At 41.1% G+C, this 19,661-nt stretch overlaps 1 protein-coding gene across 3 annotated transcripts in view; it reads right to left on the minus strand.

The window, feature by feature from the left end:
- Positions 1-3,495: 3,495 nt before the first annotated feature.
- MBOAT2 (membrane bound O-acyltransferase domain containing 2) overlaps positions 3,496-19,661 on the minus strand; it is a 176,051-nt gene continuing 159,885 nt past the window's right edge. For all 3 annotated transcript variants that reach the window (XM_054023482.1, XM_054023485.1, XM_054023483.1), the window contains 5 exons: positions 16,651-16,754; positions 16,180-16,244; positions 13,902-14,034; positions 6,848-6,999; positions 3,496-5,522 (listed from right to left, as the gene is read on the minus strand). In XM_054023482.1, coding sequence (XP_053879457.1) covers positions 5,300-5,522; positions 6,848-6,999; positions 13,902-14,034; positions 16,180-16,244; positions 16,651-16,754 — 677 coding nt within the window. In that variant the 3' untranslated portion in view covers positions 3,496-5,299. The remainder of the gene's footprint in view (positions 5,523-6,847; positions 7,000-13,901; positions 14,035-16,179; positions 16,245-16,650; positions 16,755-19,661) is intronic.

Genomic DNA, 19,661 nt, shown 5'->3' on the forward strand with positions numbered 1-19,661 from the left:
TAGCTACAAAGCAAAGTTAAACAAACATTGTAATTGTTGATGAGGAAATTACATGGTACTTTTAAGCTTCTTTATGTTTTAATCTAAGACCAGGTTTTTAAAGTCAAGTGTAGGCCCATATTCAGATACTTGCATGCACACATGGAGAAGAGGTAGCCATATGTGTATGCTGATATGCAGTTTGCACACATGGGGTGACATTTTGGCCCCAATGAAGTCAATGGGAGTTTTGCCATTGACTTCAAAGAGGCCAGGATTTCACCCATGATATTTTAGTACCTAGGTTTGTCTTTACTTAACAGTTGTACCACTGTAACTACATCAATATTATTAATATGGTATAATTCTCTCCCTAGTGTGGATGCAGTTACACTGGTATAAAGGTTTTTATACTGGTATGGCTTATTCGCCTAGGGTCAGAGGAATAAACTACTGTGGTATAAGCACTTTTATATAAAGTAGCAGTATAATGGATACCATATATGAATTTTGGTAAAATAGCCACACCGTTAACCAAAATGCTTATACAAAATCTGTGTATAGACAAGGGCACATGTATATAAATAATTGCATCTCTCTTTGAACATCTTCTCCTTAAGGTGTTATTTGAAACACAGACAAGACTATTTTTTAAGAAAATATCTTTTCATATGTCCCTTTAAAAAAAACTTTACCAGTGCTGAAATCTTGGATAAGTGTCAGTTGAAGGAATGTCTATGGCTGAATAAAACAGGATTTATATACATTTTTAAAACTAACAGATCTTTCACTATAGTGACAAAGAGTCCTGTGGCATCTGATAGATTAACAGACGTATTGGAGCATAAGCTTTCATGGGTGAATACCCACTTCCTCAGATGCATGCATCTGACGAAGTGGGTATTCACCAACGAAAGCTTATGCTCCAATACATCTGTTAGTCTATCAGGTGCCACAGGACTCTTTGTTGCTTTTTACAGATCCAGACTAACACGGCTACCCCTCTGATACTTTCATTATAGTGACAGTGGTAGGCATCACTCAAACTATTCTTCTTTATATTTCTTTTCTTCAATGAATGCATAAGTGTAAAATGTTAAAAACAATTCGTGAACAGTTACTATGAGGAATACATTTAAAAATGAGCATTAGCTCATTAAGTGCCCAGAAGAACTGTCCTCAATATGCAACTGTCTACAAAGCACCATAACATTATAAACAAGGATGAGTTATATTTAGCCCTCATAAAAATGTTTAATTGGAATTCAATATAATCCTTCATCTAATGTGTGTATGAAGCGGTAAATAAAATGAGACCGAATCTTTAAAAGCAGGTTACTTTTGTATCTGATAAACCACAAATTTCTTCTTAAAGATTAAAATATGACTAAAATAGTAATCTAAAATAGTAATTATATAAGCCTTTAAAGTGAAATACTCTACTTAAATATTTATCTGAATAATCTTTAAATAATTACATTTACTGAGGCTGCTCTTGAACTTAATTCACAAACAGAATTTGGTGCAGTATTTTTAATTTGTTATAGCAAAGCAAGTAACAAAAAACAGAGAAAGCAACAGTATAATGCATGAAGGCTGAATGCTGCCCTGAGATAAACATACACAACTCCCATTGCAATGAATAGGAGGTACTCTCATCTAAGAGCAGAATTTGGCCCTATGTATTTTCATGTTCACAAATGAGCATATTACAGAGAGATAAAATTTTAAGGGCACTAATTCTACCCAAGACTAATGAGATTCATTGTCTGTTGTTTCTTATGCAGCAATGGCAACATTTGTGGAATTTCAAAATTCCAAATTGGAATCAAGAATGATAAATATGACATTGAATGCAGAAGCAGACAGCTATATCCAATTTAAAGCTAGGAATCTTGCAGGTAGTGCTCAATTGGTGCTTGTACATAGTTGCCTAACTATCTATACTCCCTCATATCCAAGTGTTAAATGAGACTGTATCTATGCCAATTCCCCAGGAAGTTAAGGGCCAGCACAAATTGTATTTGCATCAAAAGCCTGCCAGTGCTTTCTTCTACAGGATATTCACTCTTGCTTTAATTCTGTGAGTGCTTTTTTCTACAGGATATTTACTCTTGTTACTGCAAATGCACAACTAATGGCAAATTCCTCTTTAAATGTGATGATGTCTGCTGGCATGCATACCAAAAGAAAATACCAGATTACTAAGGGAGAAGGAGACATTTTGGTTTGAGGCTACCAAATAGAGATTGTACTGCATTGGCATCCTGGCAAATCTTTTTGCGTATGTAATGCTTATATGTGTCGATATGTAAATGAAGTGCCAGATTAGACTCTATGCCATTTGGGAGAGGGCAGGGATTCTGAAGGCGAGGACCCAGCTCAATAACAGAAGGGGACAAACCAAAAGAAGCTGAGACGTGTCTACAATGTTGACTAGTCTCCTGTTTAGTCTGATATCCTTTCAGAAAGAGAAAATGCAAGCGACGTTACAGATTTATGGGTAAAATCCTTACCTGTGTGGAATAAGATAAATCAACCTGCCCTTAGCCATATATAATGTGAAAAGATAGATGTGTTTGGGAAAAGCATATTTTGATAACCATAGCCCAGTGGATGGAGTGGTCTGTTTGCATAACCATGGTAGGAGTTTATAAATCTGTTCATTTTCTTTTAAGGGTGATCATTTTCAATTACACGGACTGCCAGTATCCAAGCCATTTTTGAAGTGCAGAGTTAACTGCTCTCTCAGGGTATGTCTACACTGCAATACAACCCCTGGGATAGCTCTGGATGGCCCAGATCAGCTCACTCGGGCTTGCAGGTCTCAGGCTGCAGGATTATAAAATTGCAGTGTACATGTTCATGCTTTGGCATCCTCACCCTGGAGGGGTCTCAGAGCCCAGGCTCCAGTCTGACCCCGAACGTCTACACTGCAATTTTATAGCCCACGGCCTGAGCTCCCTGAGTTGGAGTCACCTGACCCATGCCAGCCACGGTGTCGATATACCCTGAGACCCTGCAAGGGGGGAAGGTCTCAGAGCCCGCACTCCAGTCCAAGCCCGAACACCCACACTGCTATTTTTAGCCCTGCAGCCTGAGCCCCGGGAGTCTGAGTCAGCTGACCTGGGCTCAGACTTGATGCTGCAGGTTTTTTAACGTAGTGAAGACATATCCAGGGTATACTCAGTTCTGCCTAGCTGTGTGGATTGATGGACGTGTGCTAATATCCACATAGAGGAGAAGCTTGTCTTCATCTTCCTTGGAATTTTGGGAAGAGAACCAAAACCCAGATGCTGAACTTTCCAAGCAAGAAAAACAATTTTGAACCAACTCAAGTGCAGGTTCTGTGGAAACTGAGCTGAAGAAACCTTCTGACATTTAGATGATAAGAAGACTATATTTTTTTTTGTTAGTGTCCCTAAAAGCTGAAAGCTGCCTTTTTTGTACTCATTCACAATATGCAGTCAAGTAATGTTGTAAGATGCACAACCAAGAAGTTTTTAGGATCCAAAGTATTAATCAAGAAATTTATTACTCACCTCATTTGGCTGTTATTGACTGATAATAAGTTTCATTACTGTTGCTCTGGCATGTTTTGTATAAGTTTTAAAGTTAAAACAACATGTGGATAAACACAGTTTGCATTTACTAAAAATCATATGAAAATAATACAGAATATAAGCAAATAAAAACATAGCCCTTTAAACACAGTTTTTCTCTAGCAGAGGCCATTACCACAATAAATGGTCTGTTACAGATATAATCACAACATTACTTCCTTGATATAATTTCAAAATGAAATATCAGTCTCACATTCCTAAACATTGCTTTCTCCCATAATCTTACCTAAAAGTGTACTGTGAATTCTGCATCTGAAATCTTAATTAAAAAAAAAAAAAGCTTTTCTTAAAGCCCACAGGCATTTTGGGGTGAAGGGCCATGGATTATTAAGATGAAGCATACAGTGCCTGGTTGACATATGATTTCATCTTTTGTTTTCTATTAACTTGAGTTACAATCTCAAGGTAATCTGGCTATATTTATTTGATACTGTAAGCACCTTCAACTAACCATTTTATGTCTGAGAAACTTCAGAGTGACTTCTTAAAGATTAAAAAGTCACTATTTGTAAAATATTTAAGTGCTAGAATAAGGAACTCCAGTAGCTAAGGGTAAGAAGCACTTTCACTGAAAGCCTGGTGGCTCGCACAGTGTCTTCATCTGTATTGTTATGGCTGCCATTTTGTCTCTAGCTTCAAAGTCCACTTAGTGTTTTTAAAAACAACAAAATAAAATAAACCTAGAACAGAGCTATTAGCCCTGGAAAAAAGGTGAATCTTTAGTTTTAAAAAAATCCTTTCAGAAGGGCTCTTTGTAATTAGACTCTCTTTATCAAACTAAGCTATAATTTGGCATTGGTAATGTTTACAGTTCCACAACGTACTGTAATAGTTTGAGATCTAAGGTCTTGGCTACACTTGGGGATTCAGAGCGCTGCCGCGGCAGCGCTGTCTAGCGCGAGTGTAGTCGCGCCGCCAGCACTGCGAGAGCTCTCTCTCTCTCGCAGCACTGCAAGTACTCCACCTCTCCGAGGGGAATAGCTTGCAGCGCTGTGAGCGAGCGTGCAGCGCTGCAGGCGCTGATTACACTGGTGCTTTACAGCGCTGCACTCGGGGGGGGTGGTGCGTTTTCACCCCCCTGAGCGCAGCAAGTTGCAGCACTGTACAGCGCCAGTGTAGCCAAGGCCTAAGAAAACCCTCCAAATACTGAGATGTTTATTGCAATACCTTTTCAAAGCTTCACAACCTCTCAACAGTTTCCCATTTCATAGTCCTGTCTTTTTTTAAAAACAGCACCCAACATTATACAGTTTCCACATAATATTAAACATGAAATTATCACTTAGAAACAATATTTCAGTAGATAGAGGGTTTAAGGCAAGTCATTCATTTGGAAAAGTTAATTTCCATGTGTTAATTTAGACTGACACAGCTGTTTTCCACCCCATCAGTGCCTTGGGATACACAACGTACATTCAGCAAAGGGGCACACATCTGACCCTATGGACATACGTTGTAAGTCCTGAGTGCCCATTGAAATAATGGTAATATTTTCATATAAGGCATGACCCACAGGGACATGGCATAGGAGGGGTTAATTTGCTTTGTTTCCAGTCTTGCTATTGTATGTGATATTCCCTAGGTAACAGCATTCTTTTCTTACTAAACACCTTTGCAAACAAATACAAACCCCTTTAAAAGGTGCTAAAAATGGGTTTTGAAAACATACAAAATATATTCATCATAGTATTTCCCAATCATTGTTTTAGTGCTGGATATCTGCAGGTTATTTCTTGTTTCTGATTGAAACTATTATTTGTTGTGGAATAACTGTTCTGTCCCAAAACATTTTCTTCTTCTAATTTTTTGGGCCATGAGGGCTTGATGCTTGCCTGCTCTATACTTCCTTTTTGAGTTCTTTTCAATGGCAATATCAACAACACTAAGATGCAGGCAATGTGAAGACAGAAATACCAGGAGCTAAACAAAGAAGAAGAAAAAAAAATCATTAATCAGAACTTTGGCCACTATTATAGCTACTTTAAATACCTGACTGCCCTTACATAGGCAGTTTGCTGTATATATGATCTGCAGTAAGGCATCATCATTTCCACTGGCATTCTTTCAAATATCTTTTATTGTACTGGAGAGTAGAGTGGGAATCAACAAGAAGTGAAACCTCTCCCAGTATATTTACTGCTAGAATGTAAAGTAGACAATTCTGAACTGTTAAGAACTGCATTTTTCTTCCGCATAGTAAAGGTTCAAAGCTGTATTAAGTCAATGTTCAGTTGTAAACTTTTAAAAGAACAACCATATCGTTTTGTTCAGTGTTACAAACATTTCAGAGTTACAAACAACCTCCATTCCTGAGTTGTTCATAACTCTGAGGTTCCACTGTAAGTGTGGCCTGATAACTCACCCATTGGTGGAAGGTTCAAAAGGCTTTCTTGGGAGAGGAAACTACAAGTAGTGTTTGGAGCATCCCCAGGGCAGCCAACTGCATAGAAGATGCTTAGACTGAAGTTTATATTGAGTTATTTTGGGGTTGCAAATAAAGCCACACCCAAGCATTGGGGTGAGTTTGGACACTAACTCAGGTTTGTGTGCTGCACCAAGGACAGGGTCGGGCCTAACCTGTTCATATCAAACCATGTTTACTAGCTTTAACTATAGAAAATCCAGCACTGGAATTAGAGATCTATCCAAATGAGCTTCTCGGCTCTATGAGCTAAGATGTGAAAAAATTATCTAAGTATCTTACTGCCAGACTGTACTGAATAGTTACACATACTGTCACTATATATGTGTATGTACACACACTATATAGTATGTTAAACATCTGTGTCACTTTAAAACTGCAAACAAATAATGCAAAAAAAAAAAAAGAGAGAAGGGTTGTCCTGCTACATTTAAGAGCCTTCTGTGAAGCACTCTCTCTTTTGAGAAATATATACCTATTTACCCTTTTATGGCTGGTTATTCATGAAAGTTACGTTAGGCAGTGGTCACTTATTCCTGTTGCTCTGTGCCCCTTGACCCATTTTCTCATCTCAGATGTGCGCACTGAATGGCCCCATTCCAGGAAATTCAATAGTGCACTTGTGCTCTGTGTACTTAAAGAACTATGAAAATTGTTATTTATTTTGTTTTTTCAAACTGGATGACTACTCACTTAGCTGGCAAGATAGTGATCCAAATACTAAAATTTTTATTCACCACTCAAAGGAGAACTCCCGCCACAAGAATAATTCAACTTGCCTCTGAGTTCAGTGATTTTTAAAAAACCCATAAAGTGTACTTACCTGTAAAACATGAAAGAGGGTTTTACAGAGAGCAGAACAAATGGCACAACTGTGTAACTTATTGCTACTTGAGTTGCTATCCATGTGATGACATCGTAACATAATTTAACAGGAGGAGAGTCAACAAAGTAGTGTCTAATGTTGTTTCTCATCTAAAAAAAGCAGATAACAGTAAACAGTATTAGTAACTAAAACATTGTTATTGAGAGCTAGTTTTATTGTATTTTATTTGTTCCATTGCCATGAAAGCCTACTGGCACTAAAGACTTCATCTTATCTCCAGTCTTTTTCCTCTTCTCACTTTGTCTTTGAGGACATCTGGTGGGGAAAGGGTTTCACACACTTTATGCTGAGACAAGGAACCTATTGGAAAGAAGATTTCAATGCCACTCTATACATAAGTCAAAGGATTCATCCAAGAACACTGCAGCTGGTAGATATGCGTCCGAACCATACCCAGCATCCATTGGCTTCGGGTACAGATAGCTTGCACACCCTGGCCTTCAGCTTACCATGCATTATCTGGCCTAAGAATTTAGTATTAGAATTTAGTATTTTCAATATATCCAATCTAATTTGAGACTTCTTGTCTGATTGAAACAGCCTTGTTTTACAGTAAGTGACGTCTAATTTTCTGTAAATGTACATTTGTGAATAATATGAAAATAGAATACTTCAACAAAAGTCTCCTTAAGGTAAGCCATTCCCATACACTCACTCACAGGATTACAGTCCAAAGCATTAAAGCATCCTGTTTTATCTAAATGTAAGAAATTTTAACTGTGTATTCAGAAGTCTCAATAATGTAGTAGTTAATGTAACAAAATACGTACATAACACATTCACACACAGCTCCTGTATGTTTCTTAGAGAACCTTGTGTAACCCAGGGACCTCTTTGTGCTAGGGTTGCCAACTTTCTACTCGGACAAAACTGAACACCCCTGCCCCGCCCCTTCTCCAAGGCCCCGCACCCTGCTTACTCCATCTACCCCTCTACCCCCCCTCACTTGCTCTCCCAACCCTCACTCACTTGCTCATTTTCATTGGGCTGGGGCAGGGGGTTGAGGTATGAGAGGGGGTGAGAGCTCTGGCTGGGGGTGTGGGCTCTAGGGTGGGGCCAGAAATGAGGAGTTCAGGGTGCAGGAGGGGGCTCTGGAGTGGAGCTGAGGGGTTCAGAGTATGGAAGGGGGCTCCGGGCTGGGGGTGCGGGTTCTGGGGTGGGGCCAGAAATAAGGGGTTCAGGATGCAGGAGGGGGCTCTGGGTTGGGGCAGGAGGTTGGAGTACAGGGGTTATGAAGGTTCTGGCTGGGGGTGCGGGCTCGGGTGTGGAGCCAGGGATGAGGGCTTTGGGGTGTAGGAGCGTGCTCCAGGCTGGGATCAAGGGGTTTGGAGGGTGGGAGGGGGATCAGGGCTGGGACACGGGGTTGGGGGGCGGGAGGGAGTCACGGGTGCAGATTCTCGCTGCCGCTTACCTCAGGCAGCTCCCGGAAGCAGCGGCATGTCCCCGCTCTGACTCCTAGGCAGAGGCATGGCCAGGTGGTTCTGTGCGCTGCCCCGTCTGCAGGTGCTGCCTCCGCAGCTCCCATTGGCCATAGTTCCCGGCCAATGGGAGCTGCAGAGCTGGTGCTTGGGGTCTCTTGGCTGCCCCTATGCGTAGGAGCCGGAAGGGGGCCATGCTACTGCTTCCAAGAGCCATGTGGAGTCATGGCAGGCAGGGAGCCTGACTTAGCCCCACTGTGCTGCCGACCGGACTTTTAATGGCCCGGTCAGTTGTGCTCACCGGCGCCACCAGTGTCCCTTTTCAACCGGGTGTTCCCGTCGAAAACCAGATACCTGGCAACCCTATTTGGTGCCAACTGACAGAGTTCACACGGGTGCATAAGGGTTACGGGGTTTTGGGAGCAAAGGTACATTTAGGCTTGAGAGAAACCTGCTGGGAATATTAAGTGTCTGTTCTGATCATGTTTAACAGGATAAGCGTAAGTGGAATTGTGCATGTGAAAATTATAGAGTAATCATACTTAGTGTTGTGCATGTGTAACAAATTTCAGAGAAATCATGTTTGTGAGAGTGGCGGGGTGGACTAGGTCTGGAGGCCCCCAGCTGGAGACCTCATGGTCCTGTATCACCCTGCCCCAGAATAGAGCAGCAAAAAATCCTCCAGGCAATCTAGAGTGGCTGCAGAAGAGTGGCCAATCAGAGGGGCTGCTGGAGCAACCAATAAGGGTCAGAAAGGCCAGATAAAAGGCAAACAACAGAGCAGAGCCTTCAGTGACTGTGTGGAGCTTGACAAGGGAGGACCGAGTGCCTGGCTGATTAGACGAACAGTAGGATGTAGATAGCTCACCAGACACAACTGAGTCCAGCAGAGGCTGCCAAAGACCAGGTGCCTGGCAGGCTGGATAGAATAGCAGCAGAGCTGTCAAAAGGTTAGTGAGGGCAGGCTGAGCCCAGGGGACTGAGCATAAAACCTGGCTAGACCAGACGAGGGTACCAAGATGGGCCCTGCTGGTCTGGTAGCAGACTGGGCCCAGGGAGGACTGCTGAACAGAACACCAGTTAAGATGTGACCCAGTGTGCCTAGGGCAGCCCTCACTGGAAATGCCAAGGTCTGGGCAGGCTGCAAAAGGGAGAGCAGATACTCCCAACGCTGGTGGGTAACACAGAATTTAAAGTCACAAACTGTGCTTCTGATTCCCCCACGCTGGTTATCAAGAAGCAAAAAAAGAAATCACACAGCCCCCTTATTGCATTCCAGTTCTGTGGCTCCCAATCAGCACCTAGGTGCCGTACAGTGAGAAGTTATTTAAAAAACTCTGCTCACATATACAAAATGTTGTTCTGACCCCAAAGGGTCAGCCACTTTACCAGGTCAGTACAGGTTTGGATCTTACCCAAAATACCACGGTGTCAGCCAATCCTTTAGTGTCTAAAACTAAAGGTTTGTTACAAAGAAAGAACAAGAAGAGAGATGGTAAAGTAGTCACATACATACAAAGACTTCAAAGTCCACATTTCAGGTTTCTAGCAGTATTGGTGAGTTTGCTGGCTTGAAAGTCCCTCTGGAACACATCCACAGCTTGGATGGGTCATTCGGTTCTTTTTTCAGAGTAGGGTGACCAGATGTCCTGATTTTATAAGGACAGTCCCGATTTTTGAGTCTTTTTCTTATATAGGCTCCGATTACCCCCCACCCCCTGTCCCGATTTTTCACATTTGCTGTCTGGTCACCCTAGATCAGAGCTTTGTTTGTAGAAAGCTTACTCCAGAGGTAAGAAGCAGGCCTGAAGACAAAATGGAGAAGATGCAGCTGCCTTTTATAGTCTTTGGCCATGCAGCTTGTATTTCCTTTGTTCCAAATACAAGCTGCCCAACACATGGCCTGGAGGCCATGTGCTGGGTAGCTTAGAGTTCTGTCCATAGGCATGCCCCTGCTGAGTCATAAAGAGTATCCCTTGCTTTCTCTCAATGGGTCAATTGTATAGCTGATGTCCCTTGATGGGCCATCAAGAAGGCTAGGCAGTGCTAATGCCAATCTGTCTGGGGGTGTCACCCAGATGCACAGCACAAGTTTGGAACTACAGACATACCATACGTGTAACTTACAATATAAATATGATACAAAACCAAACAAGGATAATTTGCCAGGTATGATAAAACATTTTTGCAGATACCTTACATGGTATACCTGGCATAACTCATTGTAATTTTACAATATTGGTATTCATAATATCCTAAAGTATCCCACAAATTCAATACAGCTTCACAGAGGGTACCAAGATAGGCCCTGGCTAGGTGTCTGAAGAAGGCAGTGCCTCTGGGAAGAAACCTAAGAGCTACGGCCCCATACCAGGGCTGTGATAAGAACTCGGCAGGTGGGAGGTGCTGGGGGTGGGGGGAGGGGAGGGAAGCTAGCTGCTGATAGGTGGTAAGCACCTGCTAAATTTTTTTTCTGTGGGTGCTCTAGCCTTGGACCACCCACGGAGTTGGCGCCTATGTGGAGAGCACGAGAGAGCTCATTACAGCCGAGTTGGCCCAGCTGCAGGGTCAGTTACAGTAACATCTCTTAAGGACCTCACAAGACTGGAAGATCGGTGTAATTTCATTCCATCCTACCCCACTTCCCTGTCACACCTCTTACCCTCGGTTGGAGGCTGAGACAGGAGACTGCCTCCAAGTGAGTTTCCACCAAAAGAGTTTCCCTTCACAAGGGATATTACTTATCACCAGAATCCTGCCCCTTTGTGCCACCTGAGCAGTGCAATGGTGTCACATCATGGTGGACAATCTGGCCACAGACACAGTGCCCTGTGCACATGACTCAAAAGAACTCCTAAACCTAAATCTTAGAATCATAGAATCATAGAATATCAGGGTTGGAAGGGACCTCAGGAGGTCATCTAGTCCAAACCCCTGCTCAAAGCAGGACCAATTCCCAACTAAATCATCCCAGCCAGGGCTTTGTCAAGCCGGGCCTTAAAAACCTCCAAGGAAGGAGATTCTACCACCTCCCTAGGTAATGCATTCCAATGCTTCACCACCCTCCTAGTGAAATAGTGTTTCCTAATATCCAACCTGGACCTCCCCCACTGCAACTTGAGACCATTGCTCCTTGTTCTGTCCTCTGCCACCACTGAGAACAGCTGAGCTCCATCCTCTTTGAAACCCCCCTTCAGGTAGTTGAAAGCAGCTATCAAATCCCCCCTCATTCTTCTCTTCTGGAGACTAAATAATCCCAGTTCCCTCAGCCTCTCCTCATAAGTCATGTGCTCCAGACCCCTAATCATGTTTGTTGCCCTTCGCTGGACTCTTTCCAATATTTCCACATATAATCTTGGGATTATATACCAATTTCTTCCATGATTTTAGAAAAGTCATGCACCTAAATTTCAGTCAATACTGAAATGAGATTAAGGTTTTCCTATCTCACAAGATTATGAAGATTGTTGAAGATGAAAAAGTGCTATACAGTTACTACATATGATTATCATGATTGTCATATCCTGTTCAATGAAATGCCTCAGCATGTTTCCTCCCAGCATCACACCCATCACTGAATTGTCCTGGAGTGTGGAGCCTGTGTAGAATAGGAAGATATGGTCCACTTCCTCTCCCACCCTCCAAAGATGCCATGTTTTAATGATGCAATAAAAAATAAGGGCTTTTTGAAAAAAAATTACATATATATTATACATAAACCATTGTGCCTTTAATTTGTATGCACAACTACAACTGCATGTAAAAAATTCAAGTAACTATCTAAGGTATTTATATGGCTCCCATCAACATAGTACCTGAGTGCCTCACAATCTTAAATTTTTATCCTTACAACCCCACTGTGAGGTAGGAAGTGCTACTATCCCCATTTTACAGAAGGGAACGGAGGCACACAGAGGCTAAGTGACTTGATCAAGGTCACACAGGAAGTTTGTGGTAGAGCAGGGAATTAAACCCAGGTCTCCCCAAATCCTAAATTAGCATCCTATCCACTGGGCCAACCTTCTGCTTTAGTTGTTCAAGCAAATGGTCAGTTATGCATCTACATGGTCATTTGTGCCAATCTGTAGTAAACTGAAGTGTAAATTAGATACAATTGTATATGCAGTTTAAAAAAATCAATCCAGTTAAGATTTATCATCCAACTTCTACAGAATTAGCTATATAGAAATCTAGGTCATTTACGCTTGAAAGGATTAGATTTTAATCAGTAAATGTCATTAATAAGGAATTGAGAGGAAGGTGGTGATCACAGAGAATCTGATCTTCACAGACCTAACAAGGGACAGTAAATAACTGACATAATAAAACACCTCAACCTGTTTTTGATAGTCAGTCAGTACACTTGCACACAAACCCAAGCTCTGTAAATGTGTGAGCTAACCATACCTGTGAGAGAGATGAAATAGGACAGTGAGAGGTGCGCCACTGGAGAGTGTAGTGTTGCGATTCGTGCCAGGGAACTGTTCACCGGCCTTGCCTGCGGCTCTAGTTTTTGTATCAGCCTGGTTGAAAAGTGTGAAGATTCACCCCTCTAGTGGCAGTAAAGGGGAAGGGAATTTATGTCTATATACTGCTCCTCCAGAGGCTCCGGACTGTTGTTAGGAAACGGGCCACAGCTTTAAAATGGGACAATAATGCTAACCCATGTTTGTAAAATGCTTTGAGATCTTTGGAGGAAAGTATTATATGTTTTATTAATAGTAGGAGAAGTCTGATAAATTCAAGCTCCAGCTCCCACTAGCAGTTGGAAGGTGCAAAGAGTCTTGTGCTCCATCTCTCTCTCTCCCCTTCACAGCCTCCTGCCTGATCTGATAGCAAAGAGGTCTCTGTTACCGTATCCCTCCCTGCTCAGCCTCCATTTTTGGGGTCCTCTTCCTCCTTGATTAACTCTAGTACCTCCTTTCCCAAGCAGCACTGTGACACTGACAAATTTCTTGACAGGTTTACTACTTTAGTTTCTGGGTTCATTTTTCTGGATCCACAGGGTTCTGAATAGCAGCAATAAAATTGATCAGAATCTTATTAACATCACTCTGCTGTTGCTTGGCAGAACTCTGAGCAGCAAATGTACTAGAGACTTTTGTCTGCTGGCTGAGGAGAACACTGCTTTACTTTAATATATTTACAAAAGTACCAAATACAAGTTTATTTTAAAATGATTATTAAATTCTACAGAAATTGTTAGCTTAGGCCTCCAAACCCTAATGAAAGATTCCTCCACCTCACTGGCAAGTAAGTGACTTTTTAATATCACTTTTAACTATATCTGTTCACATCACAGTAATATTGTACGAGATAGTCAGTGAAGCTTGAGAACTTCACGTGAAAGATTTGCTACAAATGCACTAACAGCAATGTAGTCCTCCTCTTTCGTCTTTCCTCCCATCCCTCCCTTCTATTCACCACTGCTGTTACATCTAAAATATATATTATACTTTTTGGGCCCAAGATTGTGTCTGAGTTTCCCTTGTGATGCACACATCTTTGAGCACTGTAGCATAGTCACTTTGCTTTTACAAAACTACTTATTAAAATACATGGTTGGTACTTACGGCTCGTGCTGCTAATGTCATTAGTACTCCTGTTAAAAATGTTAAATAATATCCAGGGTACACACCATGCCAAATGGCCGAAAGGATGAAGGTCTGGATCGTAGGACTGAAGGAAGCTCGCTCGTAGCATACTCTAACAAGTAAAGTAAATGTATTAAAGGCAAAGGGTATAAGGGAGAGAAGATGATCAACAATAGAGCCAATAACCATTTAAAACCTAGCAAGCCATAGATTAAATAGCAGTTGCTATTTGATTACATAATTCTATTGAATCTTGGACTTAAACATTAACATATTATGATTTACAGAAATGCTGTAACTTTACTCTCAGCTTTGATACCAGATCTCAGTGCTACTATGTATGCTCCTTCACAATGGCGTGACACCACTCCTGAAAGGCAGAACTCTACTGGTTAGCTACTATAGCTGGATGGGAAATGCGTTACCTATCCAATGAGATTTTTTGAGATTTCCAAAAAAAAGTTCCCATCCCAAACTTGGATGAAAATGTTCATGAACCAAAATCTGAACAAGTTCAGACTGGGTCAATTGAAATGTTTCATTGCAATAATTTCAAAACATTTAATTTCAATATTGACCTTTAGTTTTTTTAAGCCTTTTTTCTTTACTATAAATTAACTTAATTTTGAAATGAAGTCATTATGATCCCCAAACTGGAGCTTTTTCAGAAATAGGAAATCACAGAAATGGGACATCTCAACAATTTAATTTTTTTTTTCAAAATGGGAAACTTATTAAAACTAACTCTTTGCAGCAAACAGTTTTGTTTTTGACAAATTGGAATTTTCTGATTAAAAAAGATTTTGTTGAAAAATTCCCAACCAGCCCTAGTAGGGAGTACGTCTCTAGACCCTCAGCTATATGTGCGACTGCACCTTCATGCTGACTTCTCTGGCAATAAATTCTATGACATCATGAGTTTGGCTTGCAAATAGGTGTTTACATTAGCAGACATAGTTCGATCTTCCCTGCAATAAAATTTAAATTATTAAAACCATTTCTGCTTTTCAGGGATGGAACAAATGTTTGGGGAGGAGGGTGTACACCCCTCCACACACCCCTCTTGTAAGGAGAGCAAGTTTGAGGGATACACCTTACTCTCTGGAGGAGGTAGTTGATGATGTGTTCCACTATTTGAAGAGCGGGTTTACATTTGCTGGGAGCACTTTCCCTGTTATAAGCTGGGTTGGACTTGGAGGGAGGAGTTTGATTAGACAGGGCAACTACAAAGCCATAGAGCTCCTAGTAGCATGTATGCATTCCCTAATCACTGCATTAGATCTGGTATCACAGCAGGACTGTAATACTTGCTCTGAGAATGAGTATCAATCTACTCTACAGGCTTTATTCCACATCTCCACCATACCATTGGAAATGCACTGCTAATTCAAGAAGCCAATCCAGCGGAATACATATGAATCAACCATAGGTTGCAGAAGACTGCAGTTACTGTCTTTACATAGGTTGTCTATTCAGAGATGCTAGTCATCTTTTGCATAGTGCCAAAACTTAGGAAAGACATCTTCACAACTAGAAGTTAGTTCAGAGAACAGGAATCTTATATAAATTAGCTTCCCCTGATTACCAACATCCTATTTCCTGGACATGTGGCTATTAAGCTTCTGAAGTCCAAAGTGTTTAGTAAAGGCATATGTAAGACTCCAAGATGGTGGTCTACCCAGACTGCCAGCTATTAATAAAGTTCATCTCCTGAGGGGAAAATGGACCTGCCTCAATATAATTGCCAAGAAGGATGGGCATTTTCTGCCTTCTATTCACCTAGCTGAAGTGGGATGTTTCATTTGGCTCTATTAATCCATCCTCACAACCATTCCAAGGGGGAACAGCAGGGAAGCATTAGCCCATTGGGAACCATCTTTTATTTCTGGCAAAGCCAGGGAACAATAAATCTGCCAATTACATAAGGGTACCGAAGAAAACAATGTGTACACAGCATACTCTCCCAACTGCATTCCCATATGGTTTAGAGCTTGCAGTGTAGTTTCTAGAAAGGGAGAGGGTGCAGACAGTTCGCATTCATAATACAGGGAAGATTCTGTGACTGGGTAGCTAAAAAAGCTCACAGGATCCTCCACAGGCCAGCAGCCAGAGGCAGATAACACTATAATTAAAGCGTAGCATCGATTATGCAGCTGCGTTGGTTTAGGATCTCTAATAACAAGTATTCATAAATTATTTTTAAAGATAAGTAATAAAGAAACTTCAAAGTAGAAAAGTTTTCTTTTAAATACAGTACCTTTTAAGCCAAAGAGCTGTTTGAATATTCCAGTTATCAAGAAACATCTTGAAACTTGTTGAAAACTATAAAACCAAAACACTAATTATTTCTGCAAAATGTAAAGACGCCATATTAAAGAGTCATGCTGTATTTCAGAATAGTGTGATACACAACCAAGTATTCTTTGGGAATGAGCTGAATAAGGACAGCAGGAATTTACTCAACCACTATTATGAGCCTGCTTTTATTCCTTAATTTGTAACTCTACACTTAGAATATTCATAATCACAAAAAATCCCACAAGCTAGTTGGCTTGCAGAAGATATCCAAAATGTATGTGATTTGTCACTCCTTCCCCCCAGAGACTGATTGTCACCTCTGATTTGTGACACCTTTGCAATCTTGAGAATAGAAAAAGTGTAAGATAATTTAATGTCTTTAAACTTTTCTATATGAGCACAATTTTATTTGAAAGAGCCATGAACAAACCTCTATATGCTGGATTCTCAGATTTGATATTAAATCCCAGCGTGATGCTCCATTTTTGTCATATCCTCTAAAACCAAACCCTGCTGCATTATTAATTGCATCTGCTGCAATGAAACAAGAGAAAACAATTGTCGTAAGTAGTTATAAATTGCCTACATTACAAATATTGTGCATCATATGACAAGTACTTTGTACACGTGATTTGTTGTATTAATGTATTTTTTGGCTGTATATTTAAATGTTTAGAAGCACCTAGAGTCACTGGATTAGGCACTTAACTATCAAGAGAAAAGAATAAGACAAATAAGGATATATGTTTGCAAACCAAGTCATTTTCAATCTTAAAATAATTTTTATAAAAAAAGAAAAGCAAACAAACAGACATATAATACACCATCGGTTTCACAATGTAGGCAACTTCTCCTGTCACAGTGCATTCATTTCTATTTGGTCCTTTCTTTCTACTTGGGAGAGGGTATCTTTGCCTTCCAATATGCCTATTTGATCAAACTGACAGAGGAACCCATTCAAGCTCACTGCGATGCATAGTATTAACTACCACCCAAAGAGAAGAGAAAAATTGGAATTTGATCAGTTCTGTTTTGAATATAAACTGAACTCAATTTAAGATTACAAAGCACGGGCGTATTCATTGGTTGCAGTGGTTTGAGAAAGTGTCCCAATATTCAGATGCCTTCCTTCACTTATGAGGGTTACATGAGCTGAATATGTAAACACAAAAATAAAACTGTCTCACTGCATGATGTTTCAGATAGCATACCAAAGTCTGATGCTCTAAATATGTTCCTGTTAAAAATCAATGGGAAAAAAAAATCAACTACTGAGAAAGACATGATTTCTAATGTGTACTCAAAATTTCTTCTAATAGTACAAGTCCTGATATCAGAACAGCCCACAGTTCCTTTCTGATACCAGTGAAGTTTGGGAGGAAATATCAAAATATATTATAGAAAATGCGCGAATGTGTAGCCAAATGAAAGGAGGGAAATGTCATGGCAACAAGACATCGTGATGATCCAATGATGTGCCAGAGGCAGTGAAGAAGGAAAGGTTTAAGCAATGGCAGAAAATAAAAATGGTGGAAAGTTATGAGGAATGCAAACTTGTAAAGATAACAACACAAAGAGCAGTTGCAGAAACTAAGGGTCAGATATTTAAAGACTTGTAAGCAGTCCTACTGATGAAGGAAGAGGGAAAAGGAATATATAAATTAGCCAAGAATAGGCATAGAAGCACAGAGAACTTGGGAACTGTAAAGTGTGTCAAAGATGAAAACGGAAGAGTACTGGTGGAAGATGGTAATATCACTAGGAGGTGGCAGCTGTTTTATGAGAAGCTACTCAGTGAAGACAATGAAGAAACCACTTAAGGAAGTATGTGCAAGAAACAGTCTCACAAGACTTCTCATCATGGTGGAGACTCAGACAGGGTTCAAGGTTACAAAACTGGTAAGGCAGTGGGACCGGCCAACATACCAATTGAGCCATTTAAAGCATTAGACCATGAGGGAATGGGGACAATGATGATCTTTTTCAACTTAATTTTCTGCACTGGAAAAAGGCCAATGAGTGGAGGAAGAGCACATTGGTTCCTATCTTTAAGTGTAAAGGAGATGTGCAAGAAAGTAGTACTTACCAACCCATCAAATTAATGACTCACACTTTGAAATGGCTGGTAAGAATAATCGAGAAAAGACTTTGGGAGGAGCTGGAACATCAAACAAGCAACACCAATTCAGGTTTATGCAAGGAAGGTCAACATAGAATACAGTGTTTTCAGCCCAAATATTACGGAAGTACAGAGAGAAATGCAAGGGATTGCACTTAGTGTTTGTGGATTCAGAGAAGGCTTATGACACAGTTCCTAGAGAACTGTTATGGTAATGCCTGTGGTCATGCAATCTGCAAGAGACAAATGTTAAAACTATCATGGACATGTATGAGAGTAGCAGAACAATAGTGAGAAGCAGCAGTGGCTACAATGAATCATTCACTGTGGAGATTGGTCTACATAAAAGGATCAGCTGTAAGCAGGGGCGGCTCTATGTTTTTTGCCACCCCAAGCACGGCAGTCAGGTGGCCTTCGGTGGCATGCCTGCGGGCAGTCCACGGTCACACAGATTCAGTGGCGTTTCTGTGAGTGATCTGCCAGTCCCACGGCTTCGGCATGCCCGTCGCCGAATTGCCGCCAAAACCACGGGACCGGCAGACCTCCCACAGGCACGCTGCTGAAGGCCGCTTGACTGTCACCCTCACAGCGACCAGCAGGGCTTGCTGCGCTGGTGCCTGGAGCTGCCCCTGGCCGTAAGCCCATTCCTAGTTCCGATTATAATAGACACACTGACGCAGGAGATTAGGAGAAAGGCTCCCTGGAGCACAGTTTTTGCTGACATGTTGTGCCATGAAAATTAATACAAACTGGAAAGGGACCTAGAACAATGGAGGGCTACAATAGAAGAAAATGGCTTACAAAAGACAGAATACATGTAAAGTTTAATTGAGAGGGACAATGAAAAAAATCAATAAAATTAGATGGTATGGAGTTAAACTCTGAACCTCAGTTCAGTGTTTAGCCATGGTGAGAATGTGGATGCAGATGTTAGGAGCTGCATGAAGAACAGATGGTGTAAATGTAGGGAGTTGATGGGGATTATATGTGCCAAGTACACTAAAGAGCAAAGTGTAGAAGATCATGATTAGGCCAGCCATGACATATGGGTCGGAACACTGGTCAATGAGGAAGAGAGAAGAACACTACTTCATACTGCCAAAACAAGAATGCTCAGGTGAACACTGGGTAAGACAACAGCTGCTAAGCTATGCAATTAAATGGCATGAGCTATGCTGCAGGCAGCCTCCATTATGGAAAAGCTGAGAGAGTACAGATTGAGATGGCCGGATCACATAACATGGCAAGATGTGAGATACATTGGACAGAGAGTACAAGAACTAACAGTCACGAGACGAAGACCTAGATGCTGAAGGAAGACA

Source organism: Malaclemys terrapin, chromosome 3, assembly GCF_027887155.1.
Source record: "Malaclemys terrapin pileata isolate rMalTer1 chromosome 3, rMalTer1.hap1, whole genome shotgun sequence".
NCBI lineage: Eukaryota > Metazoa > Chordata > Testudines > Emydidae > Malaclemys > Malaclemys terrapin.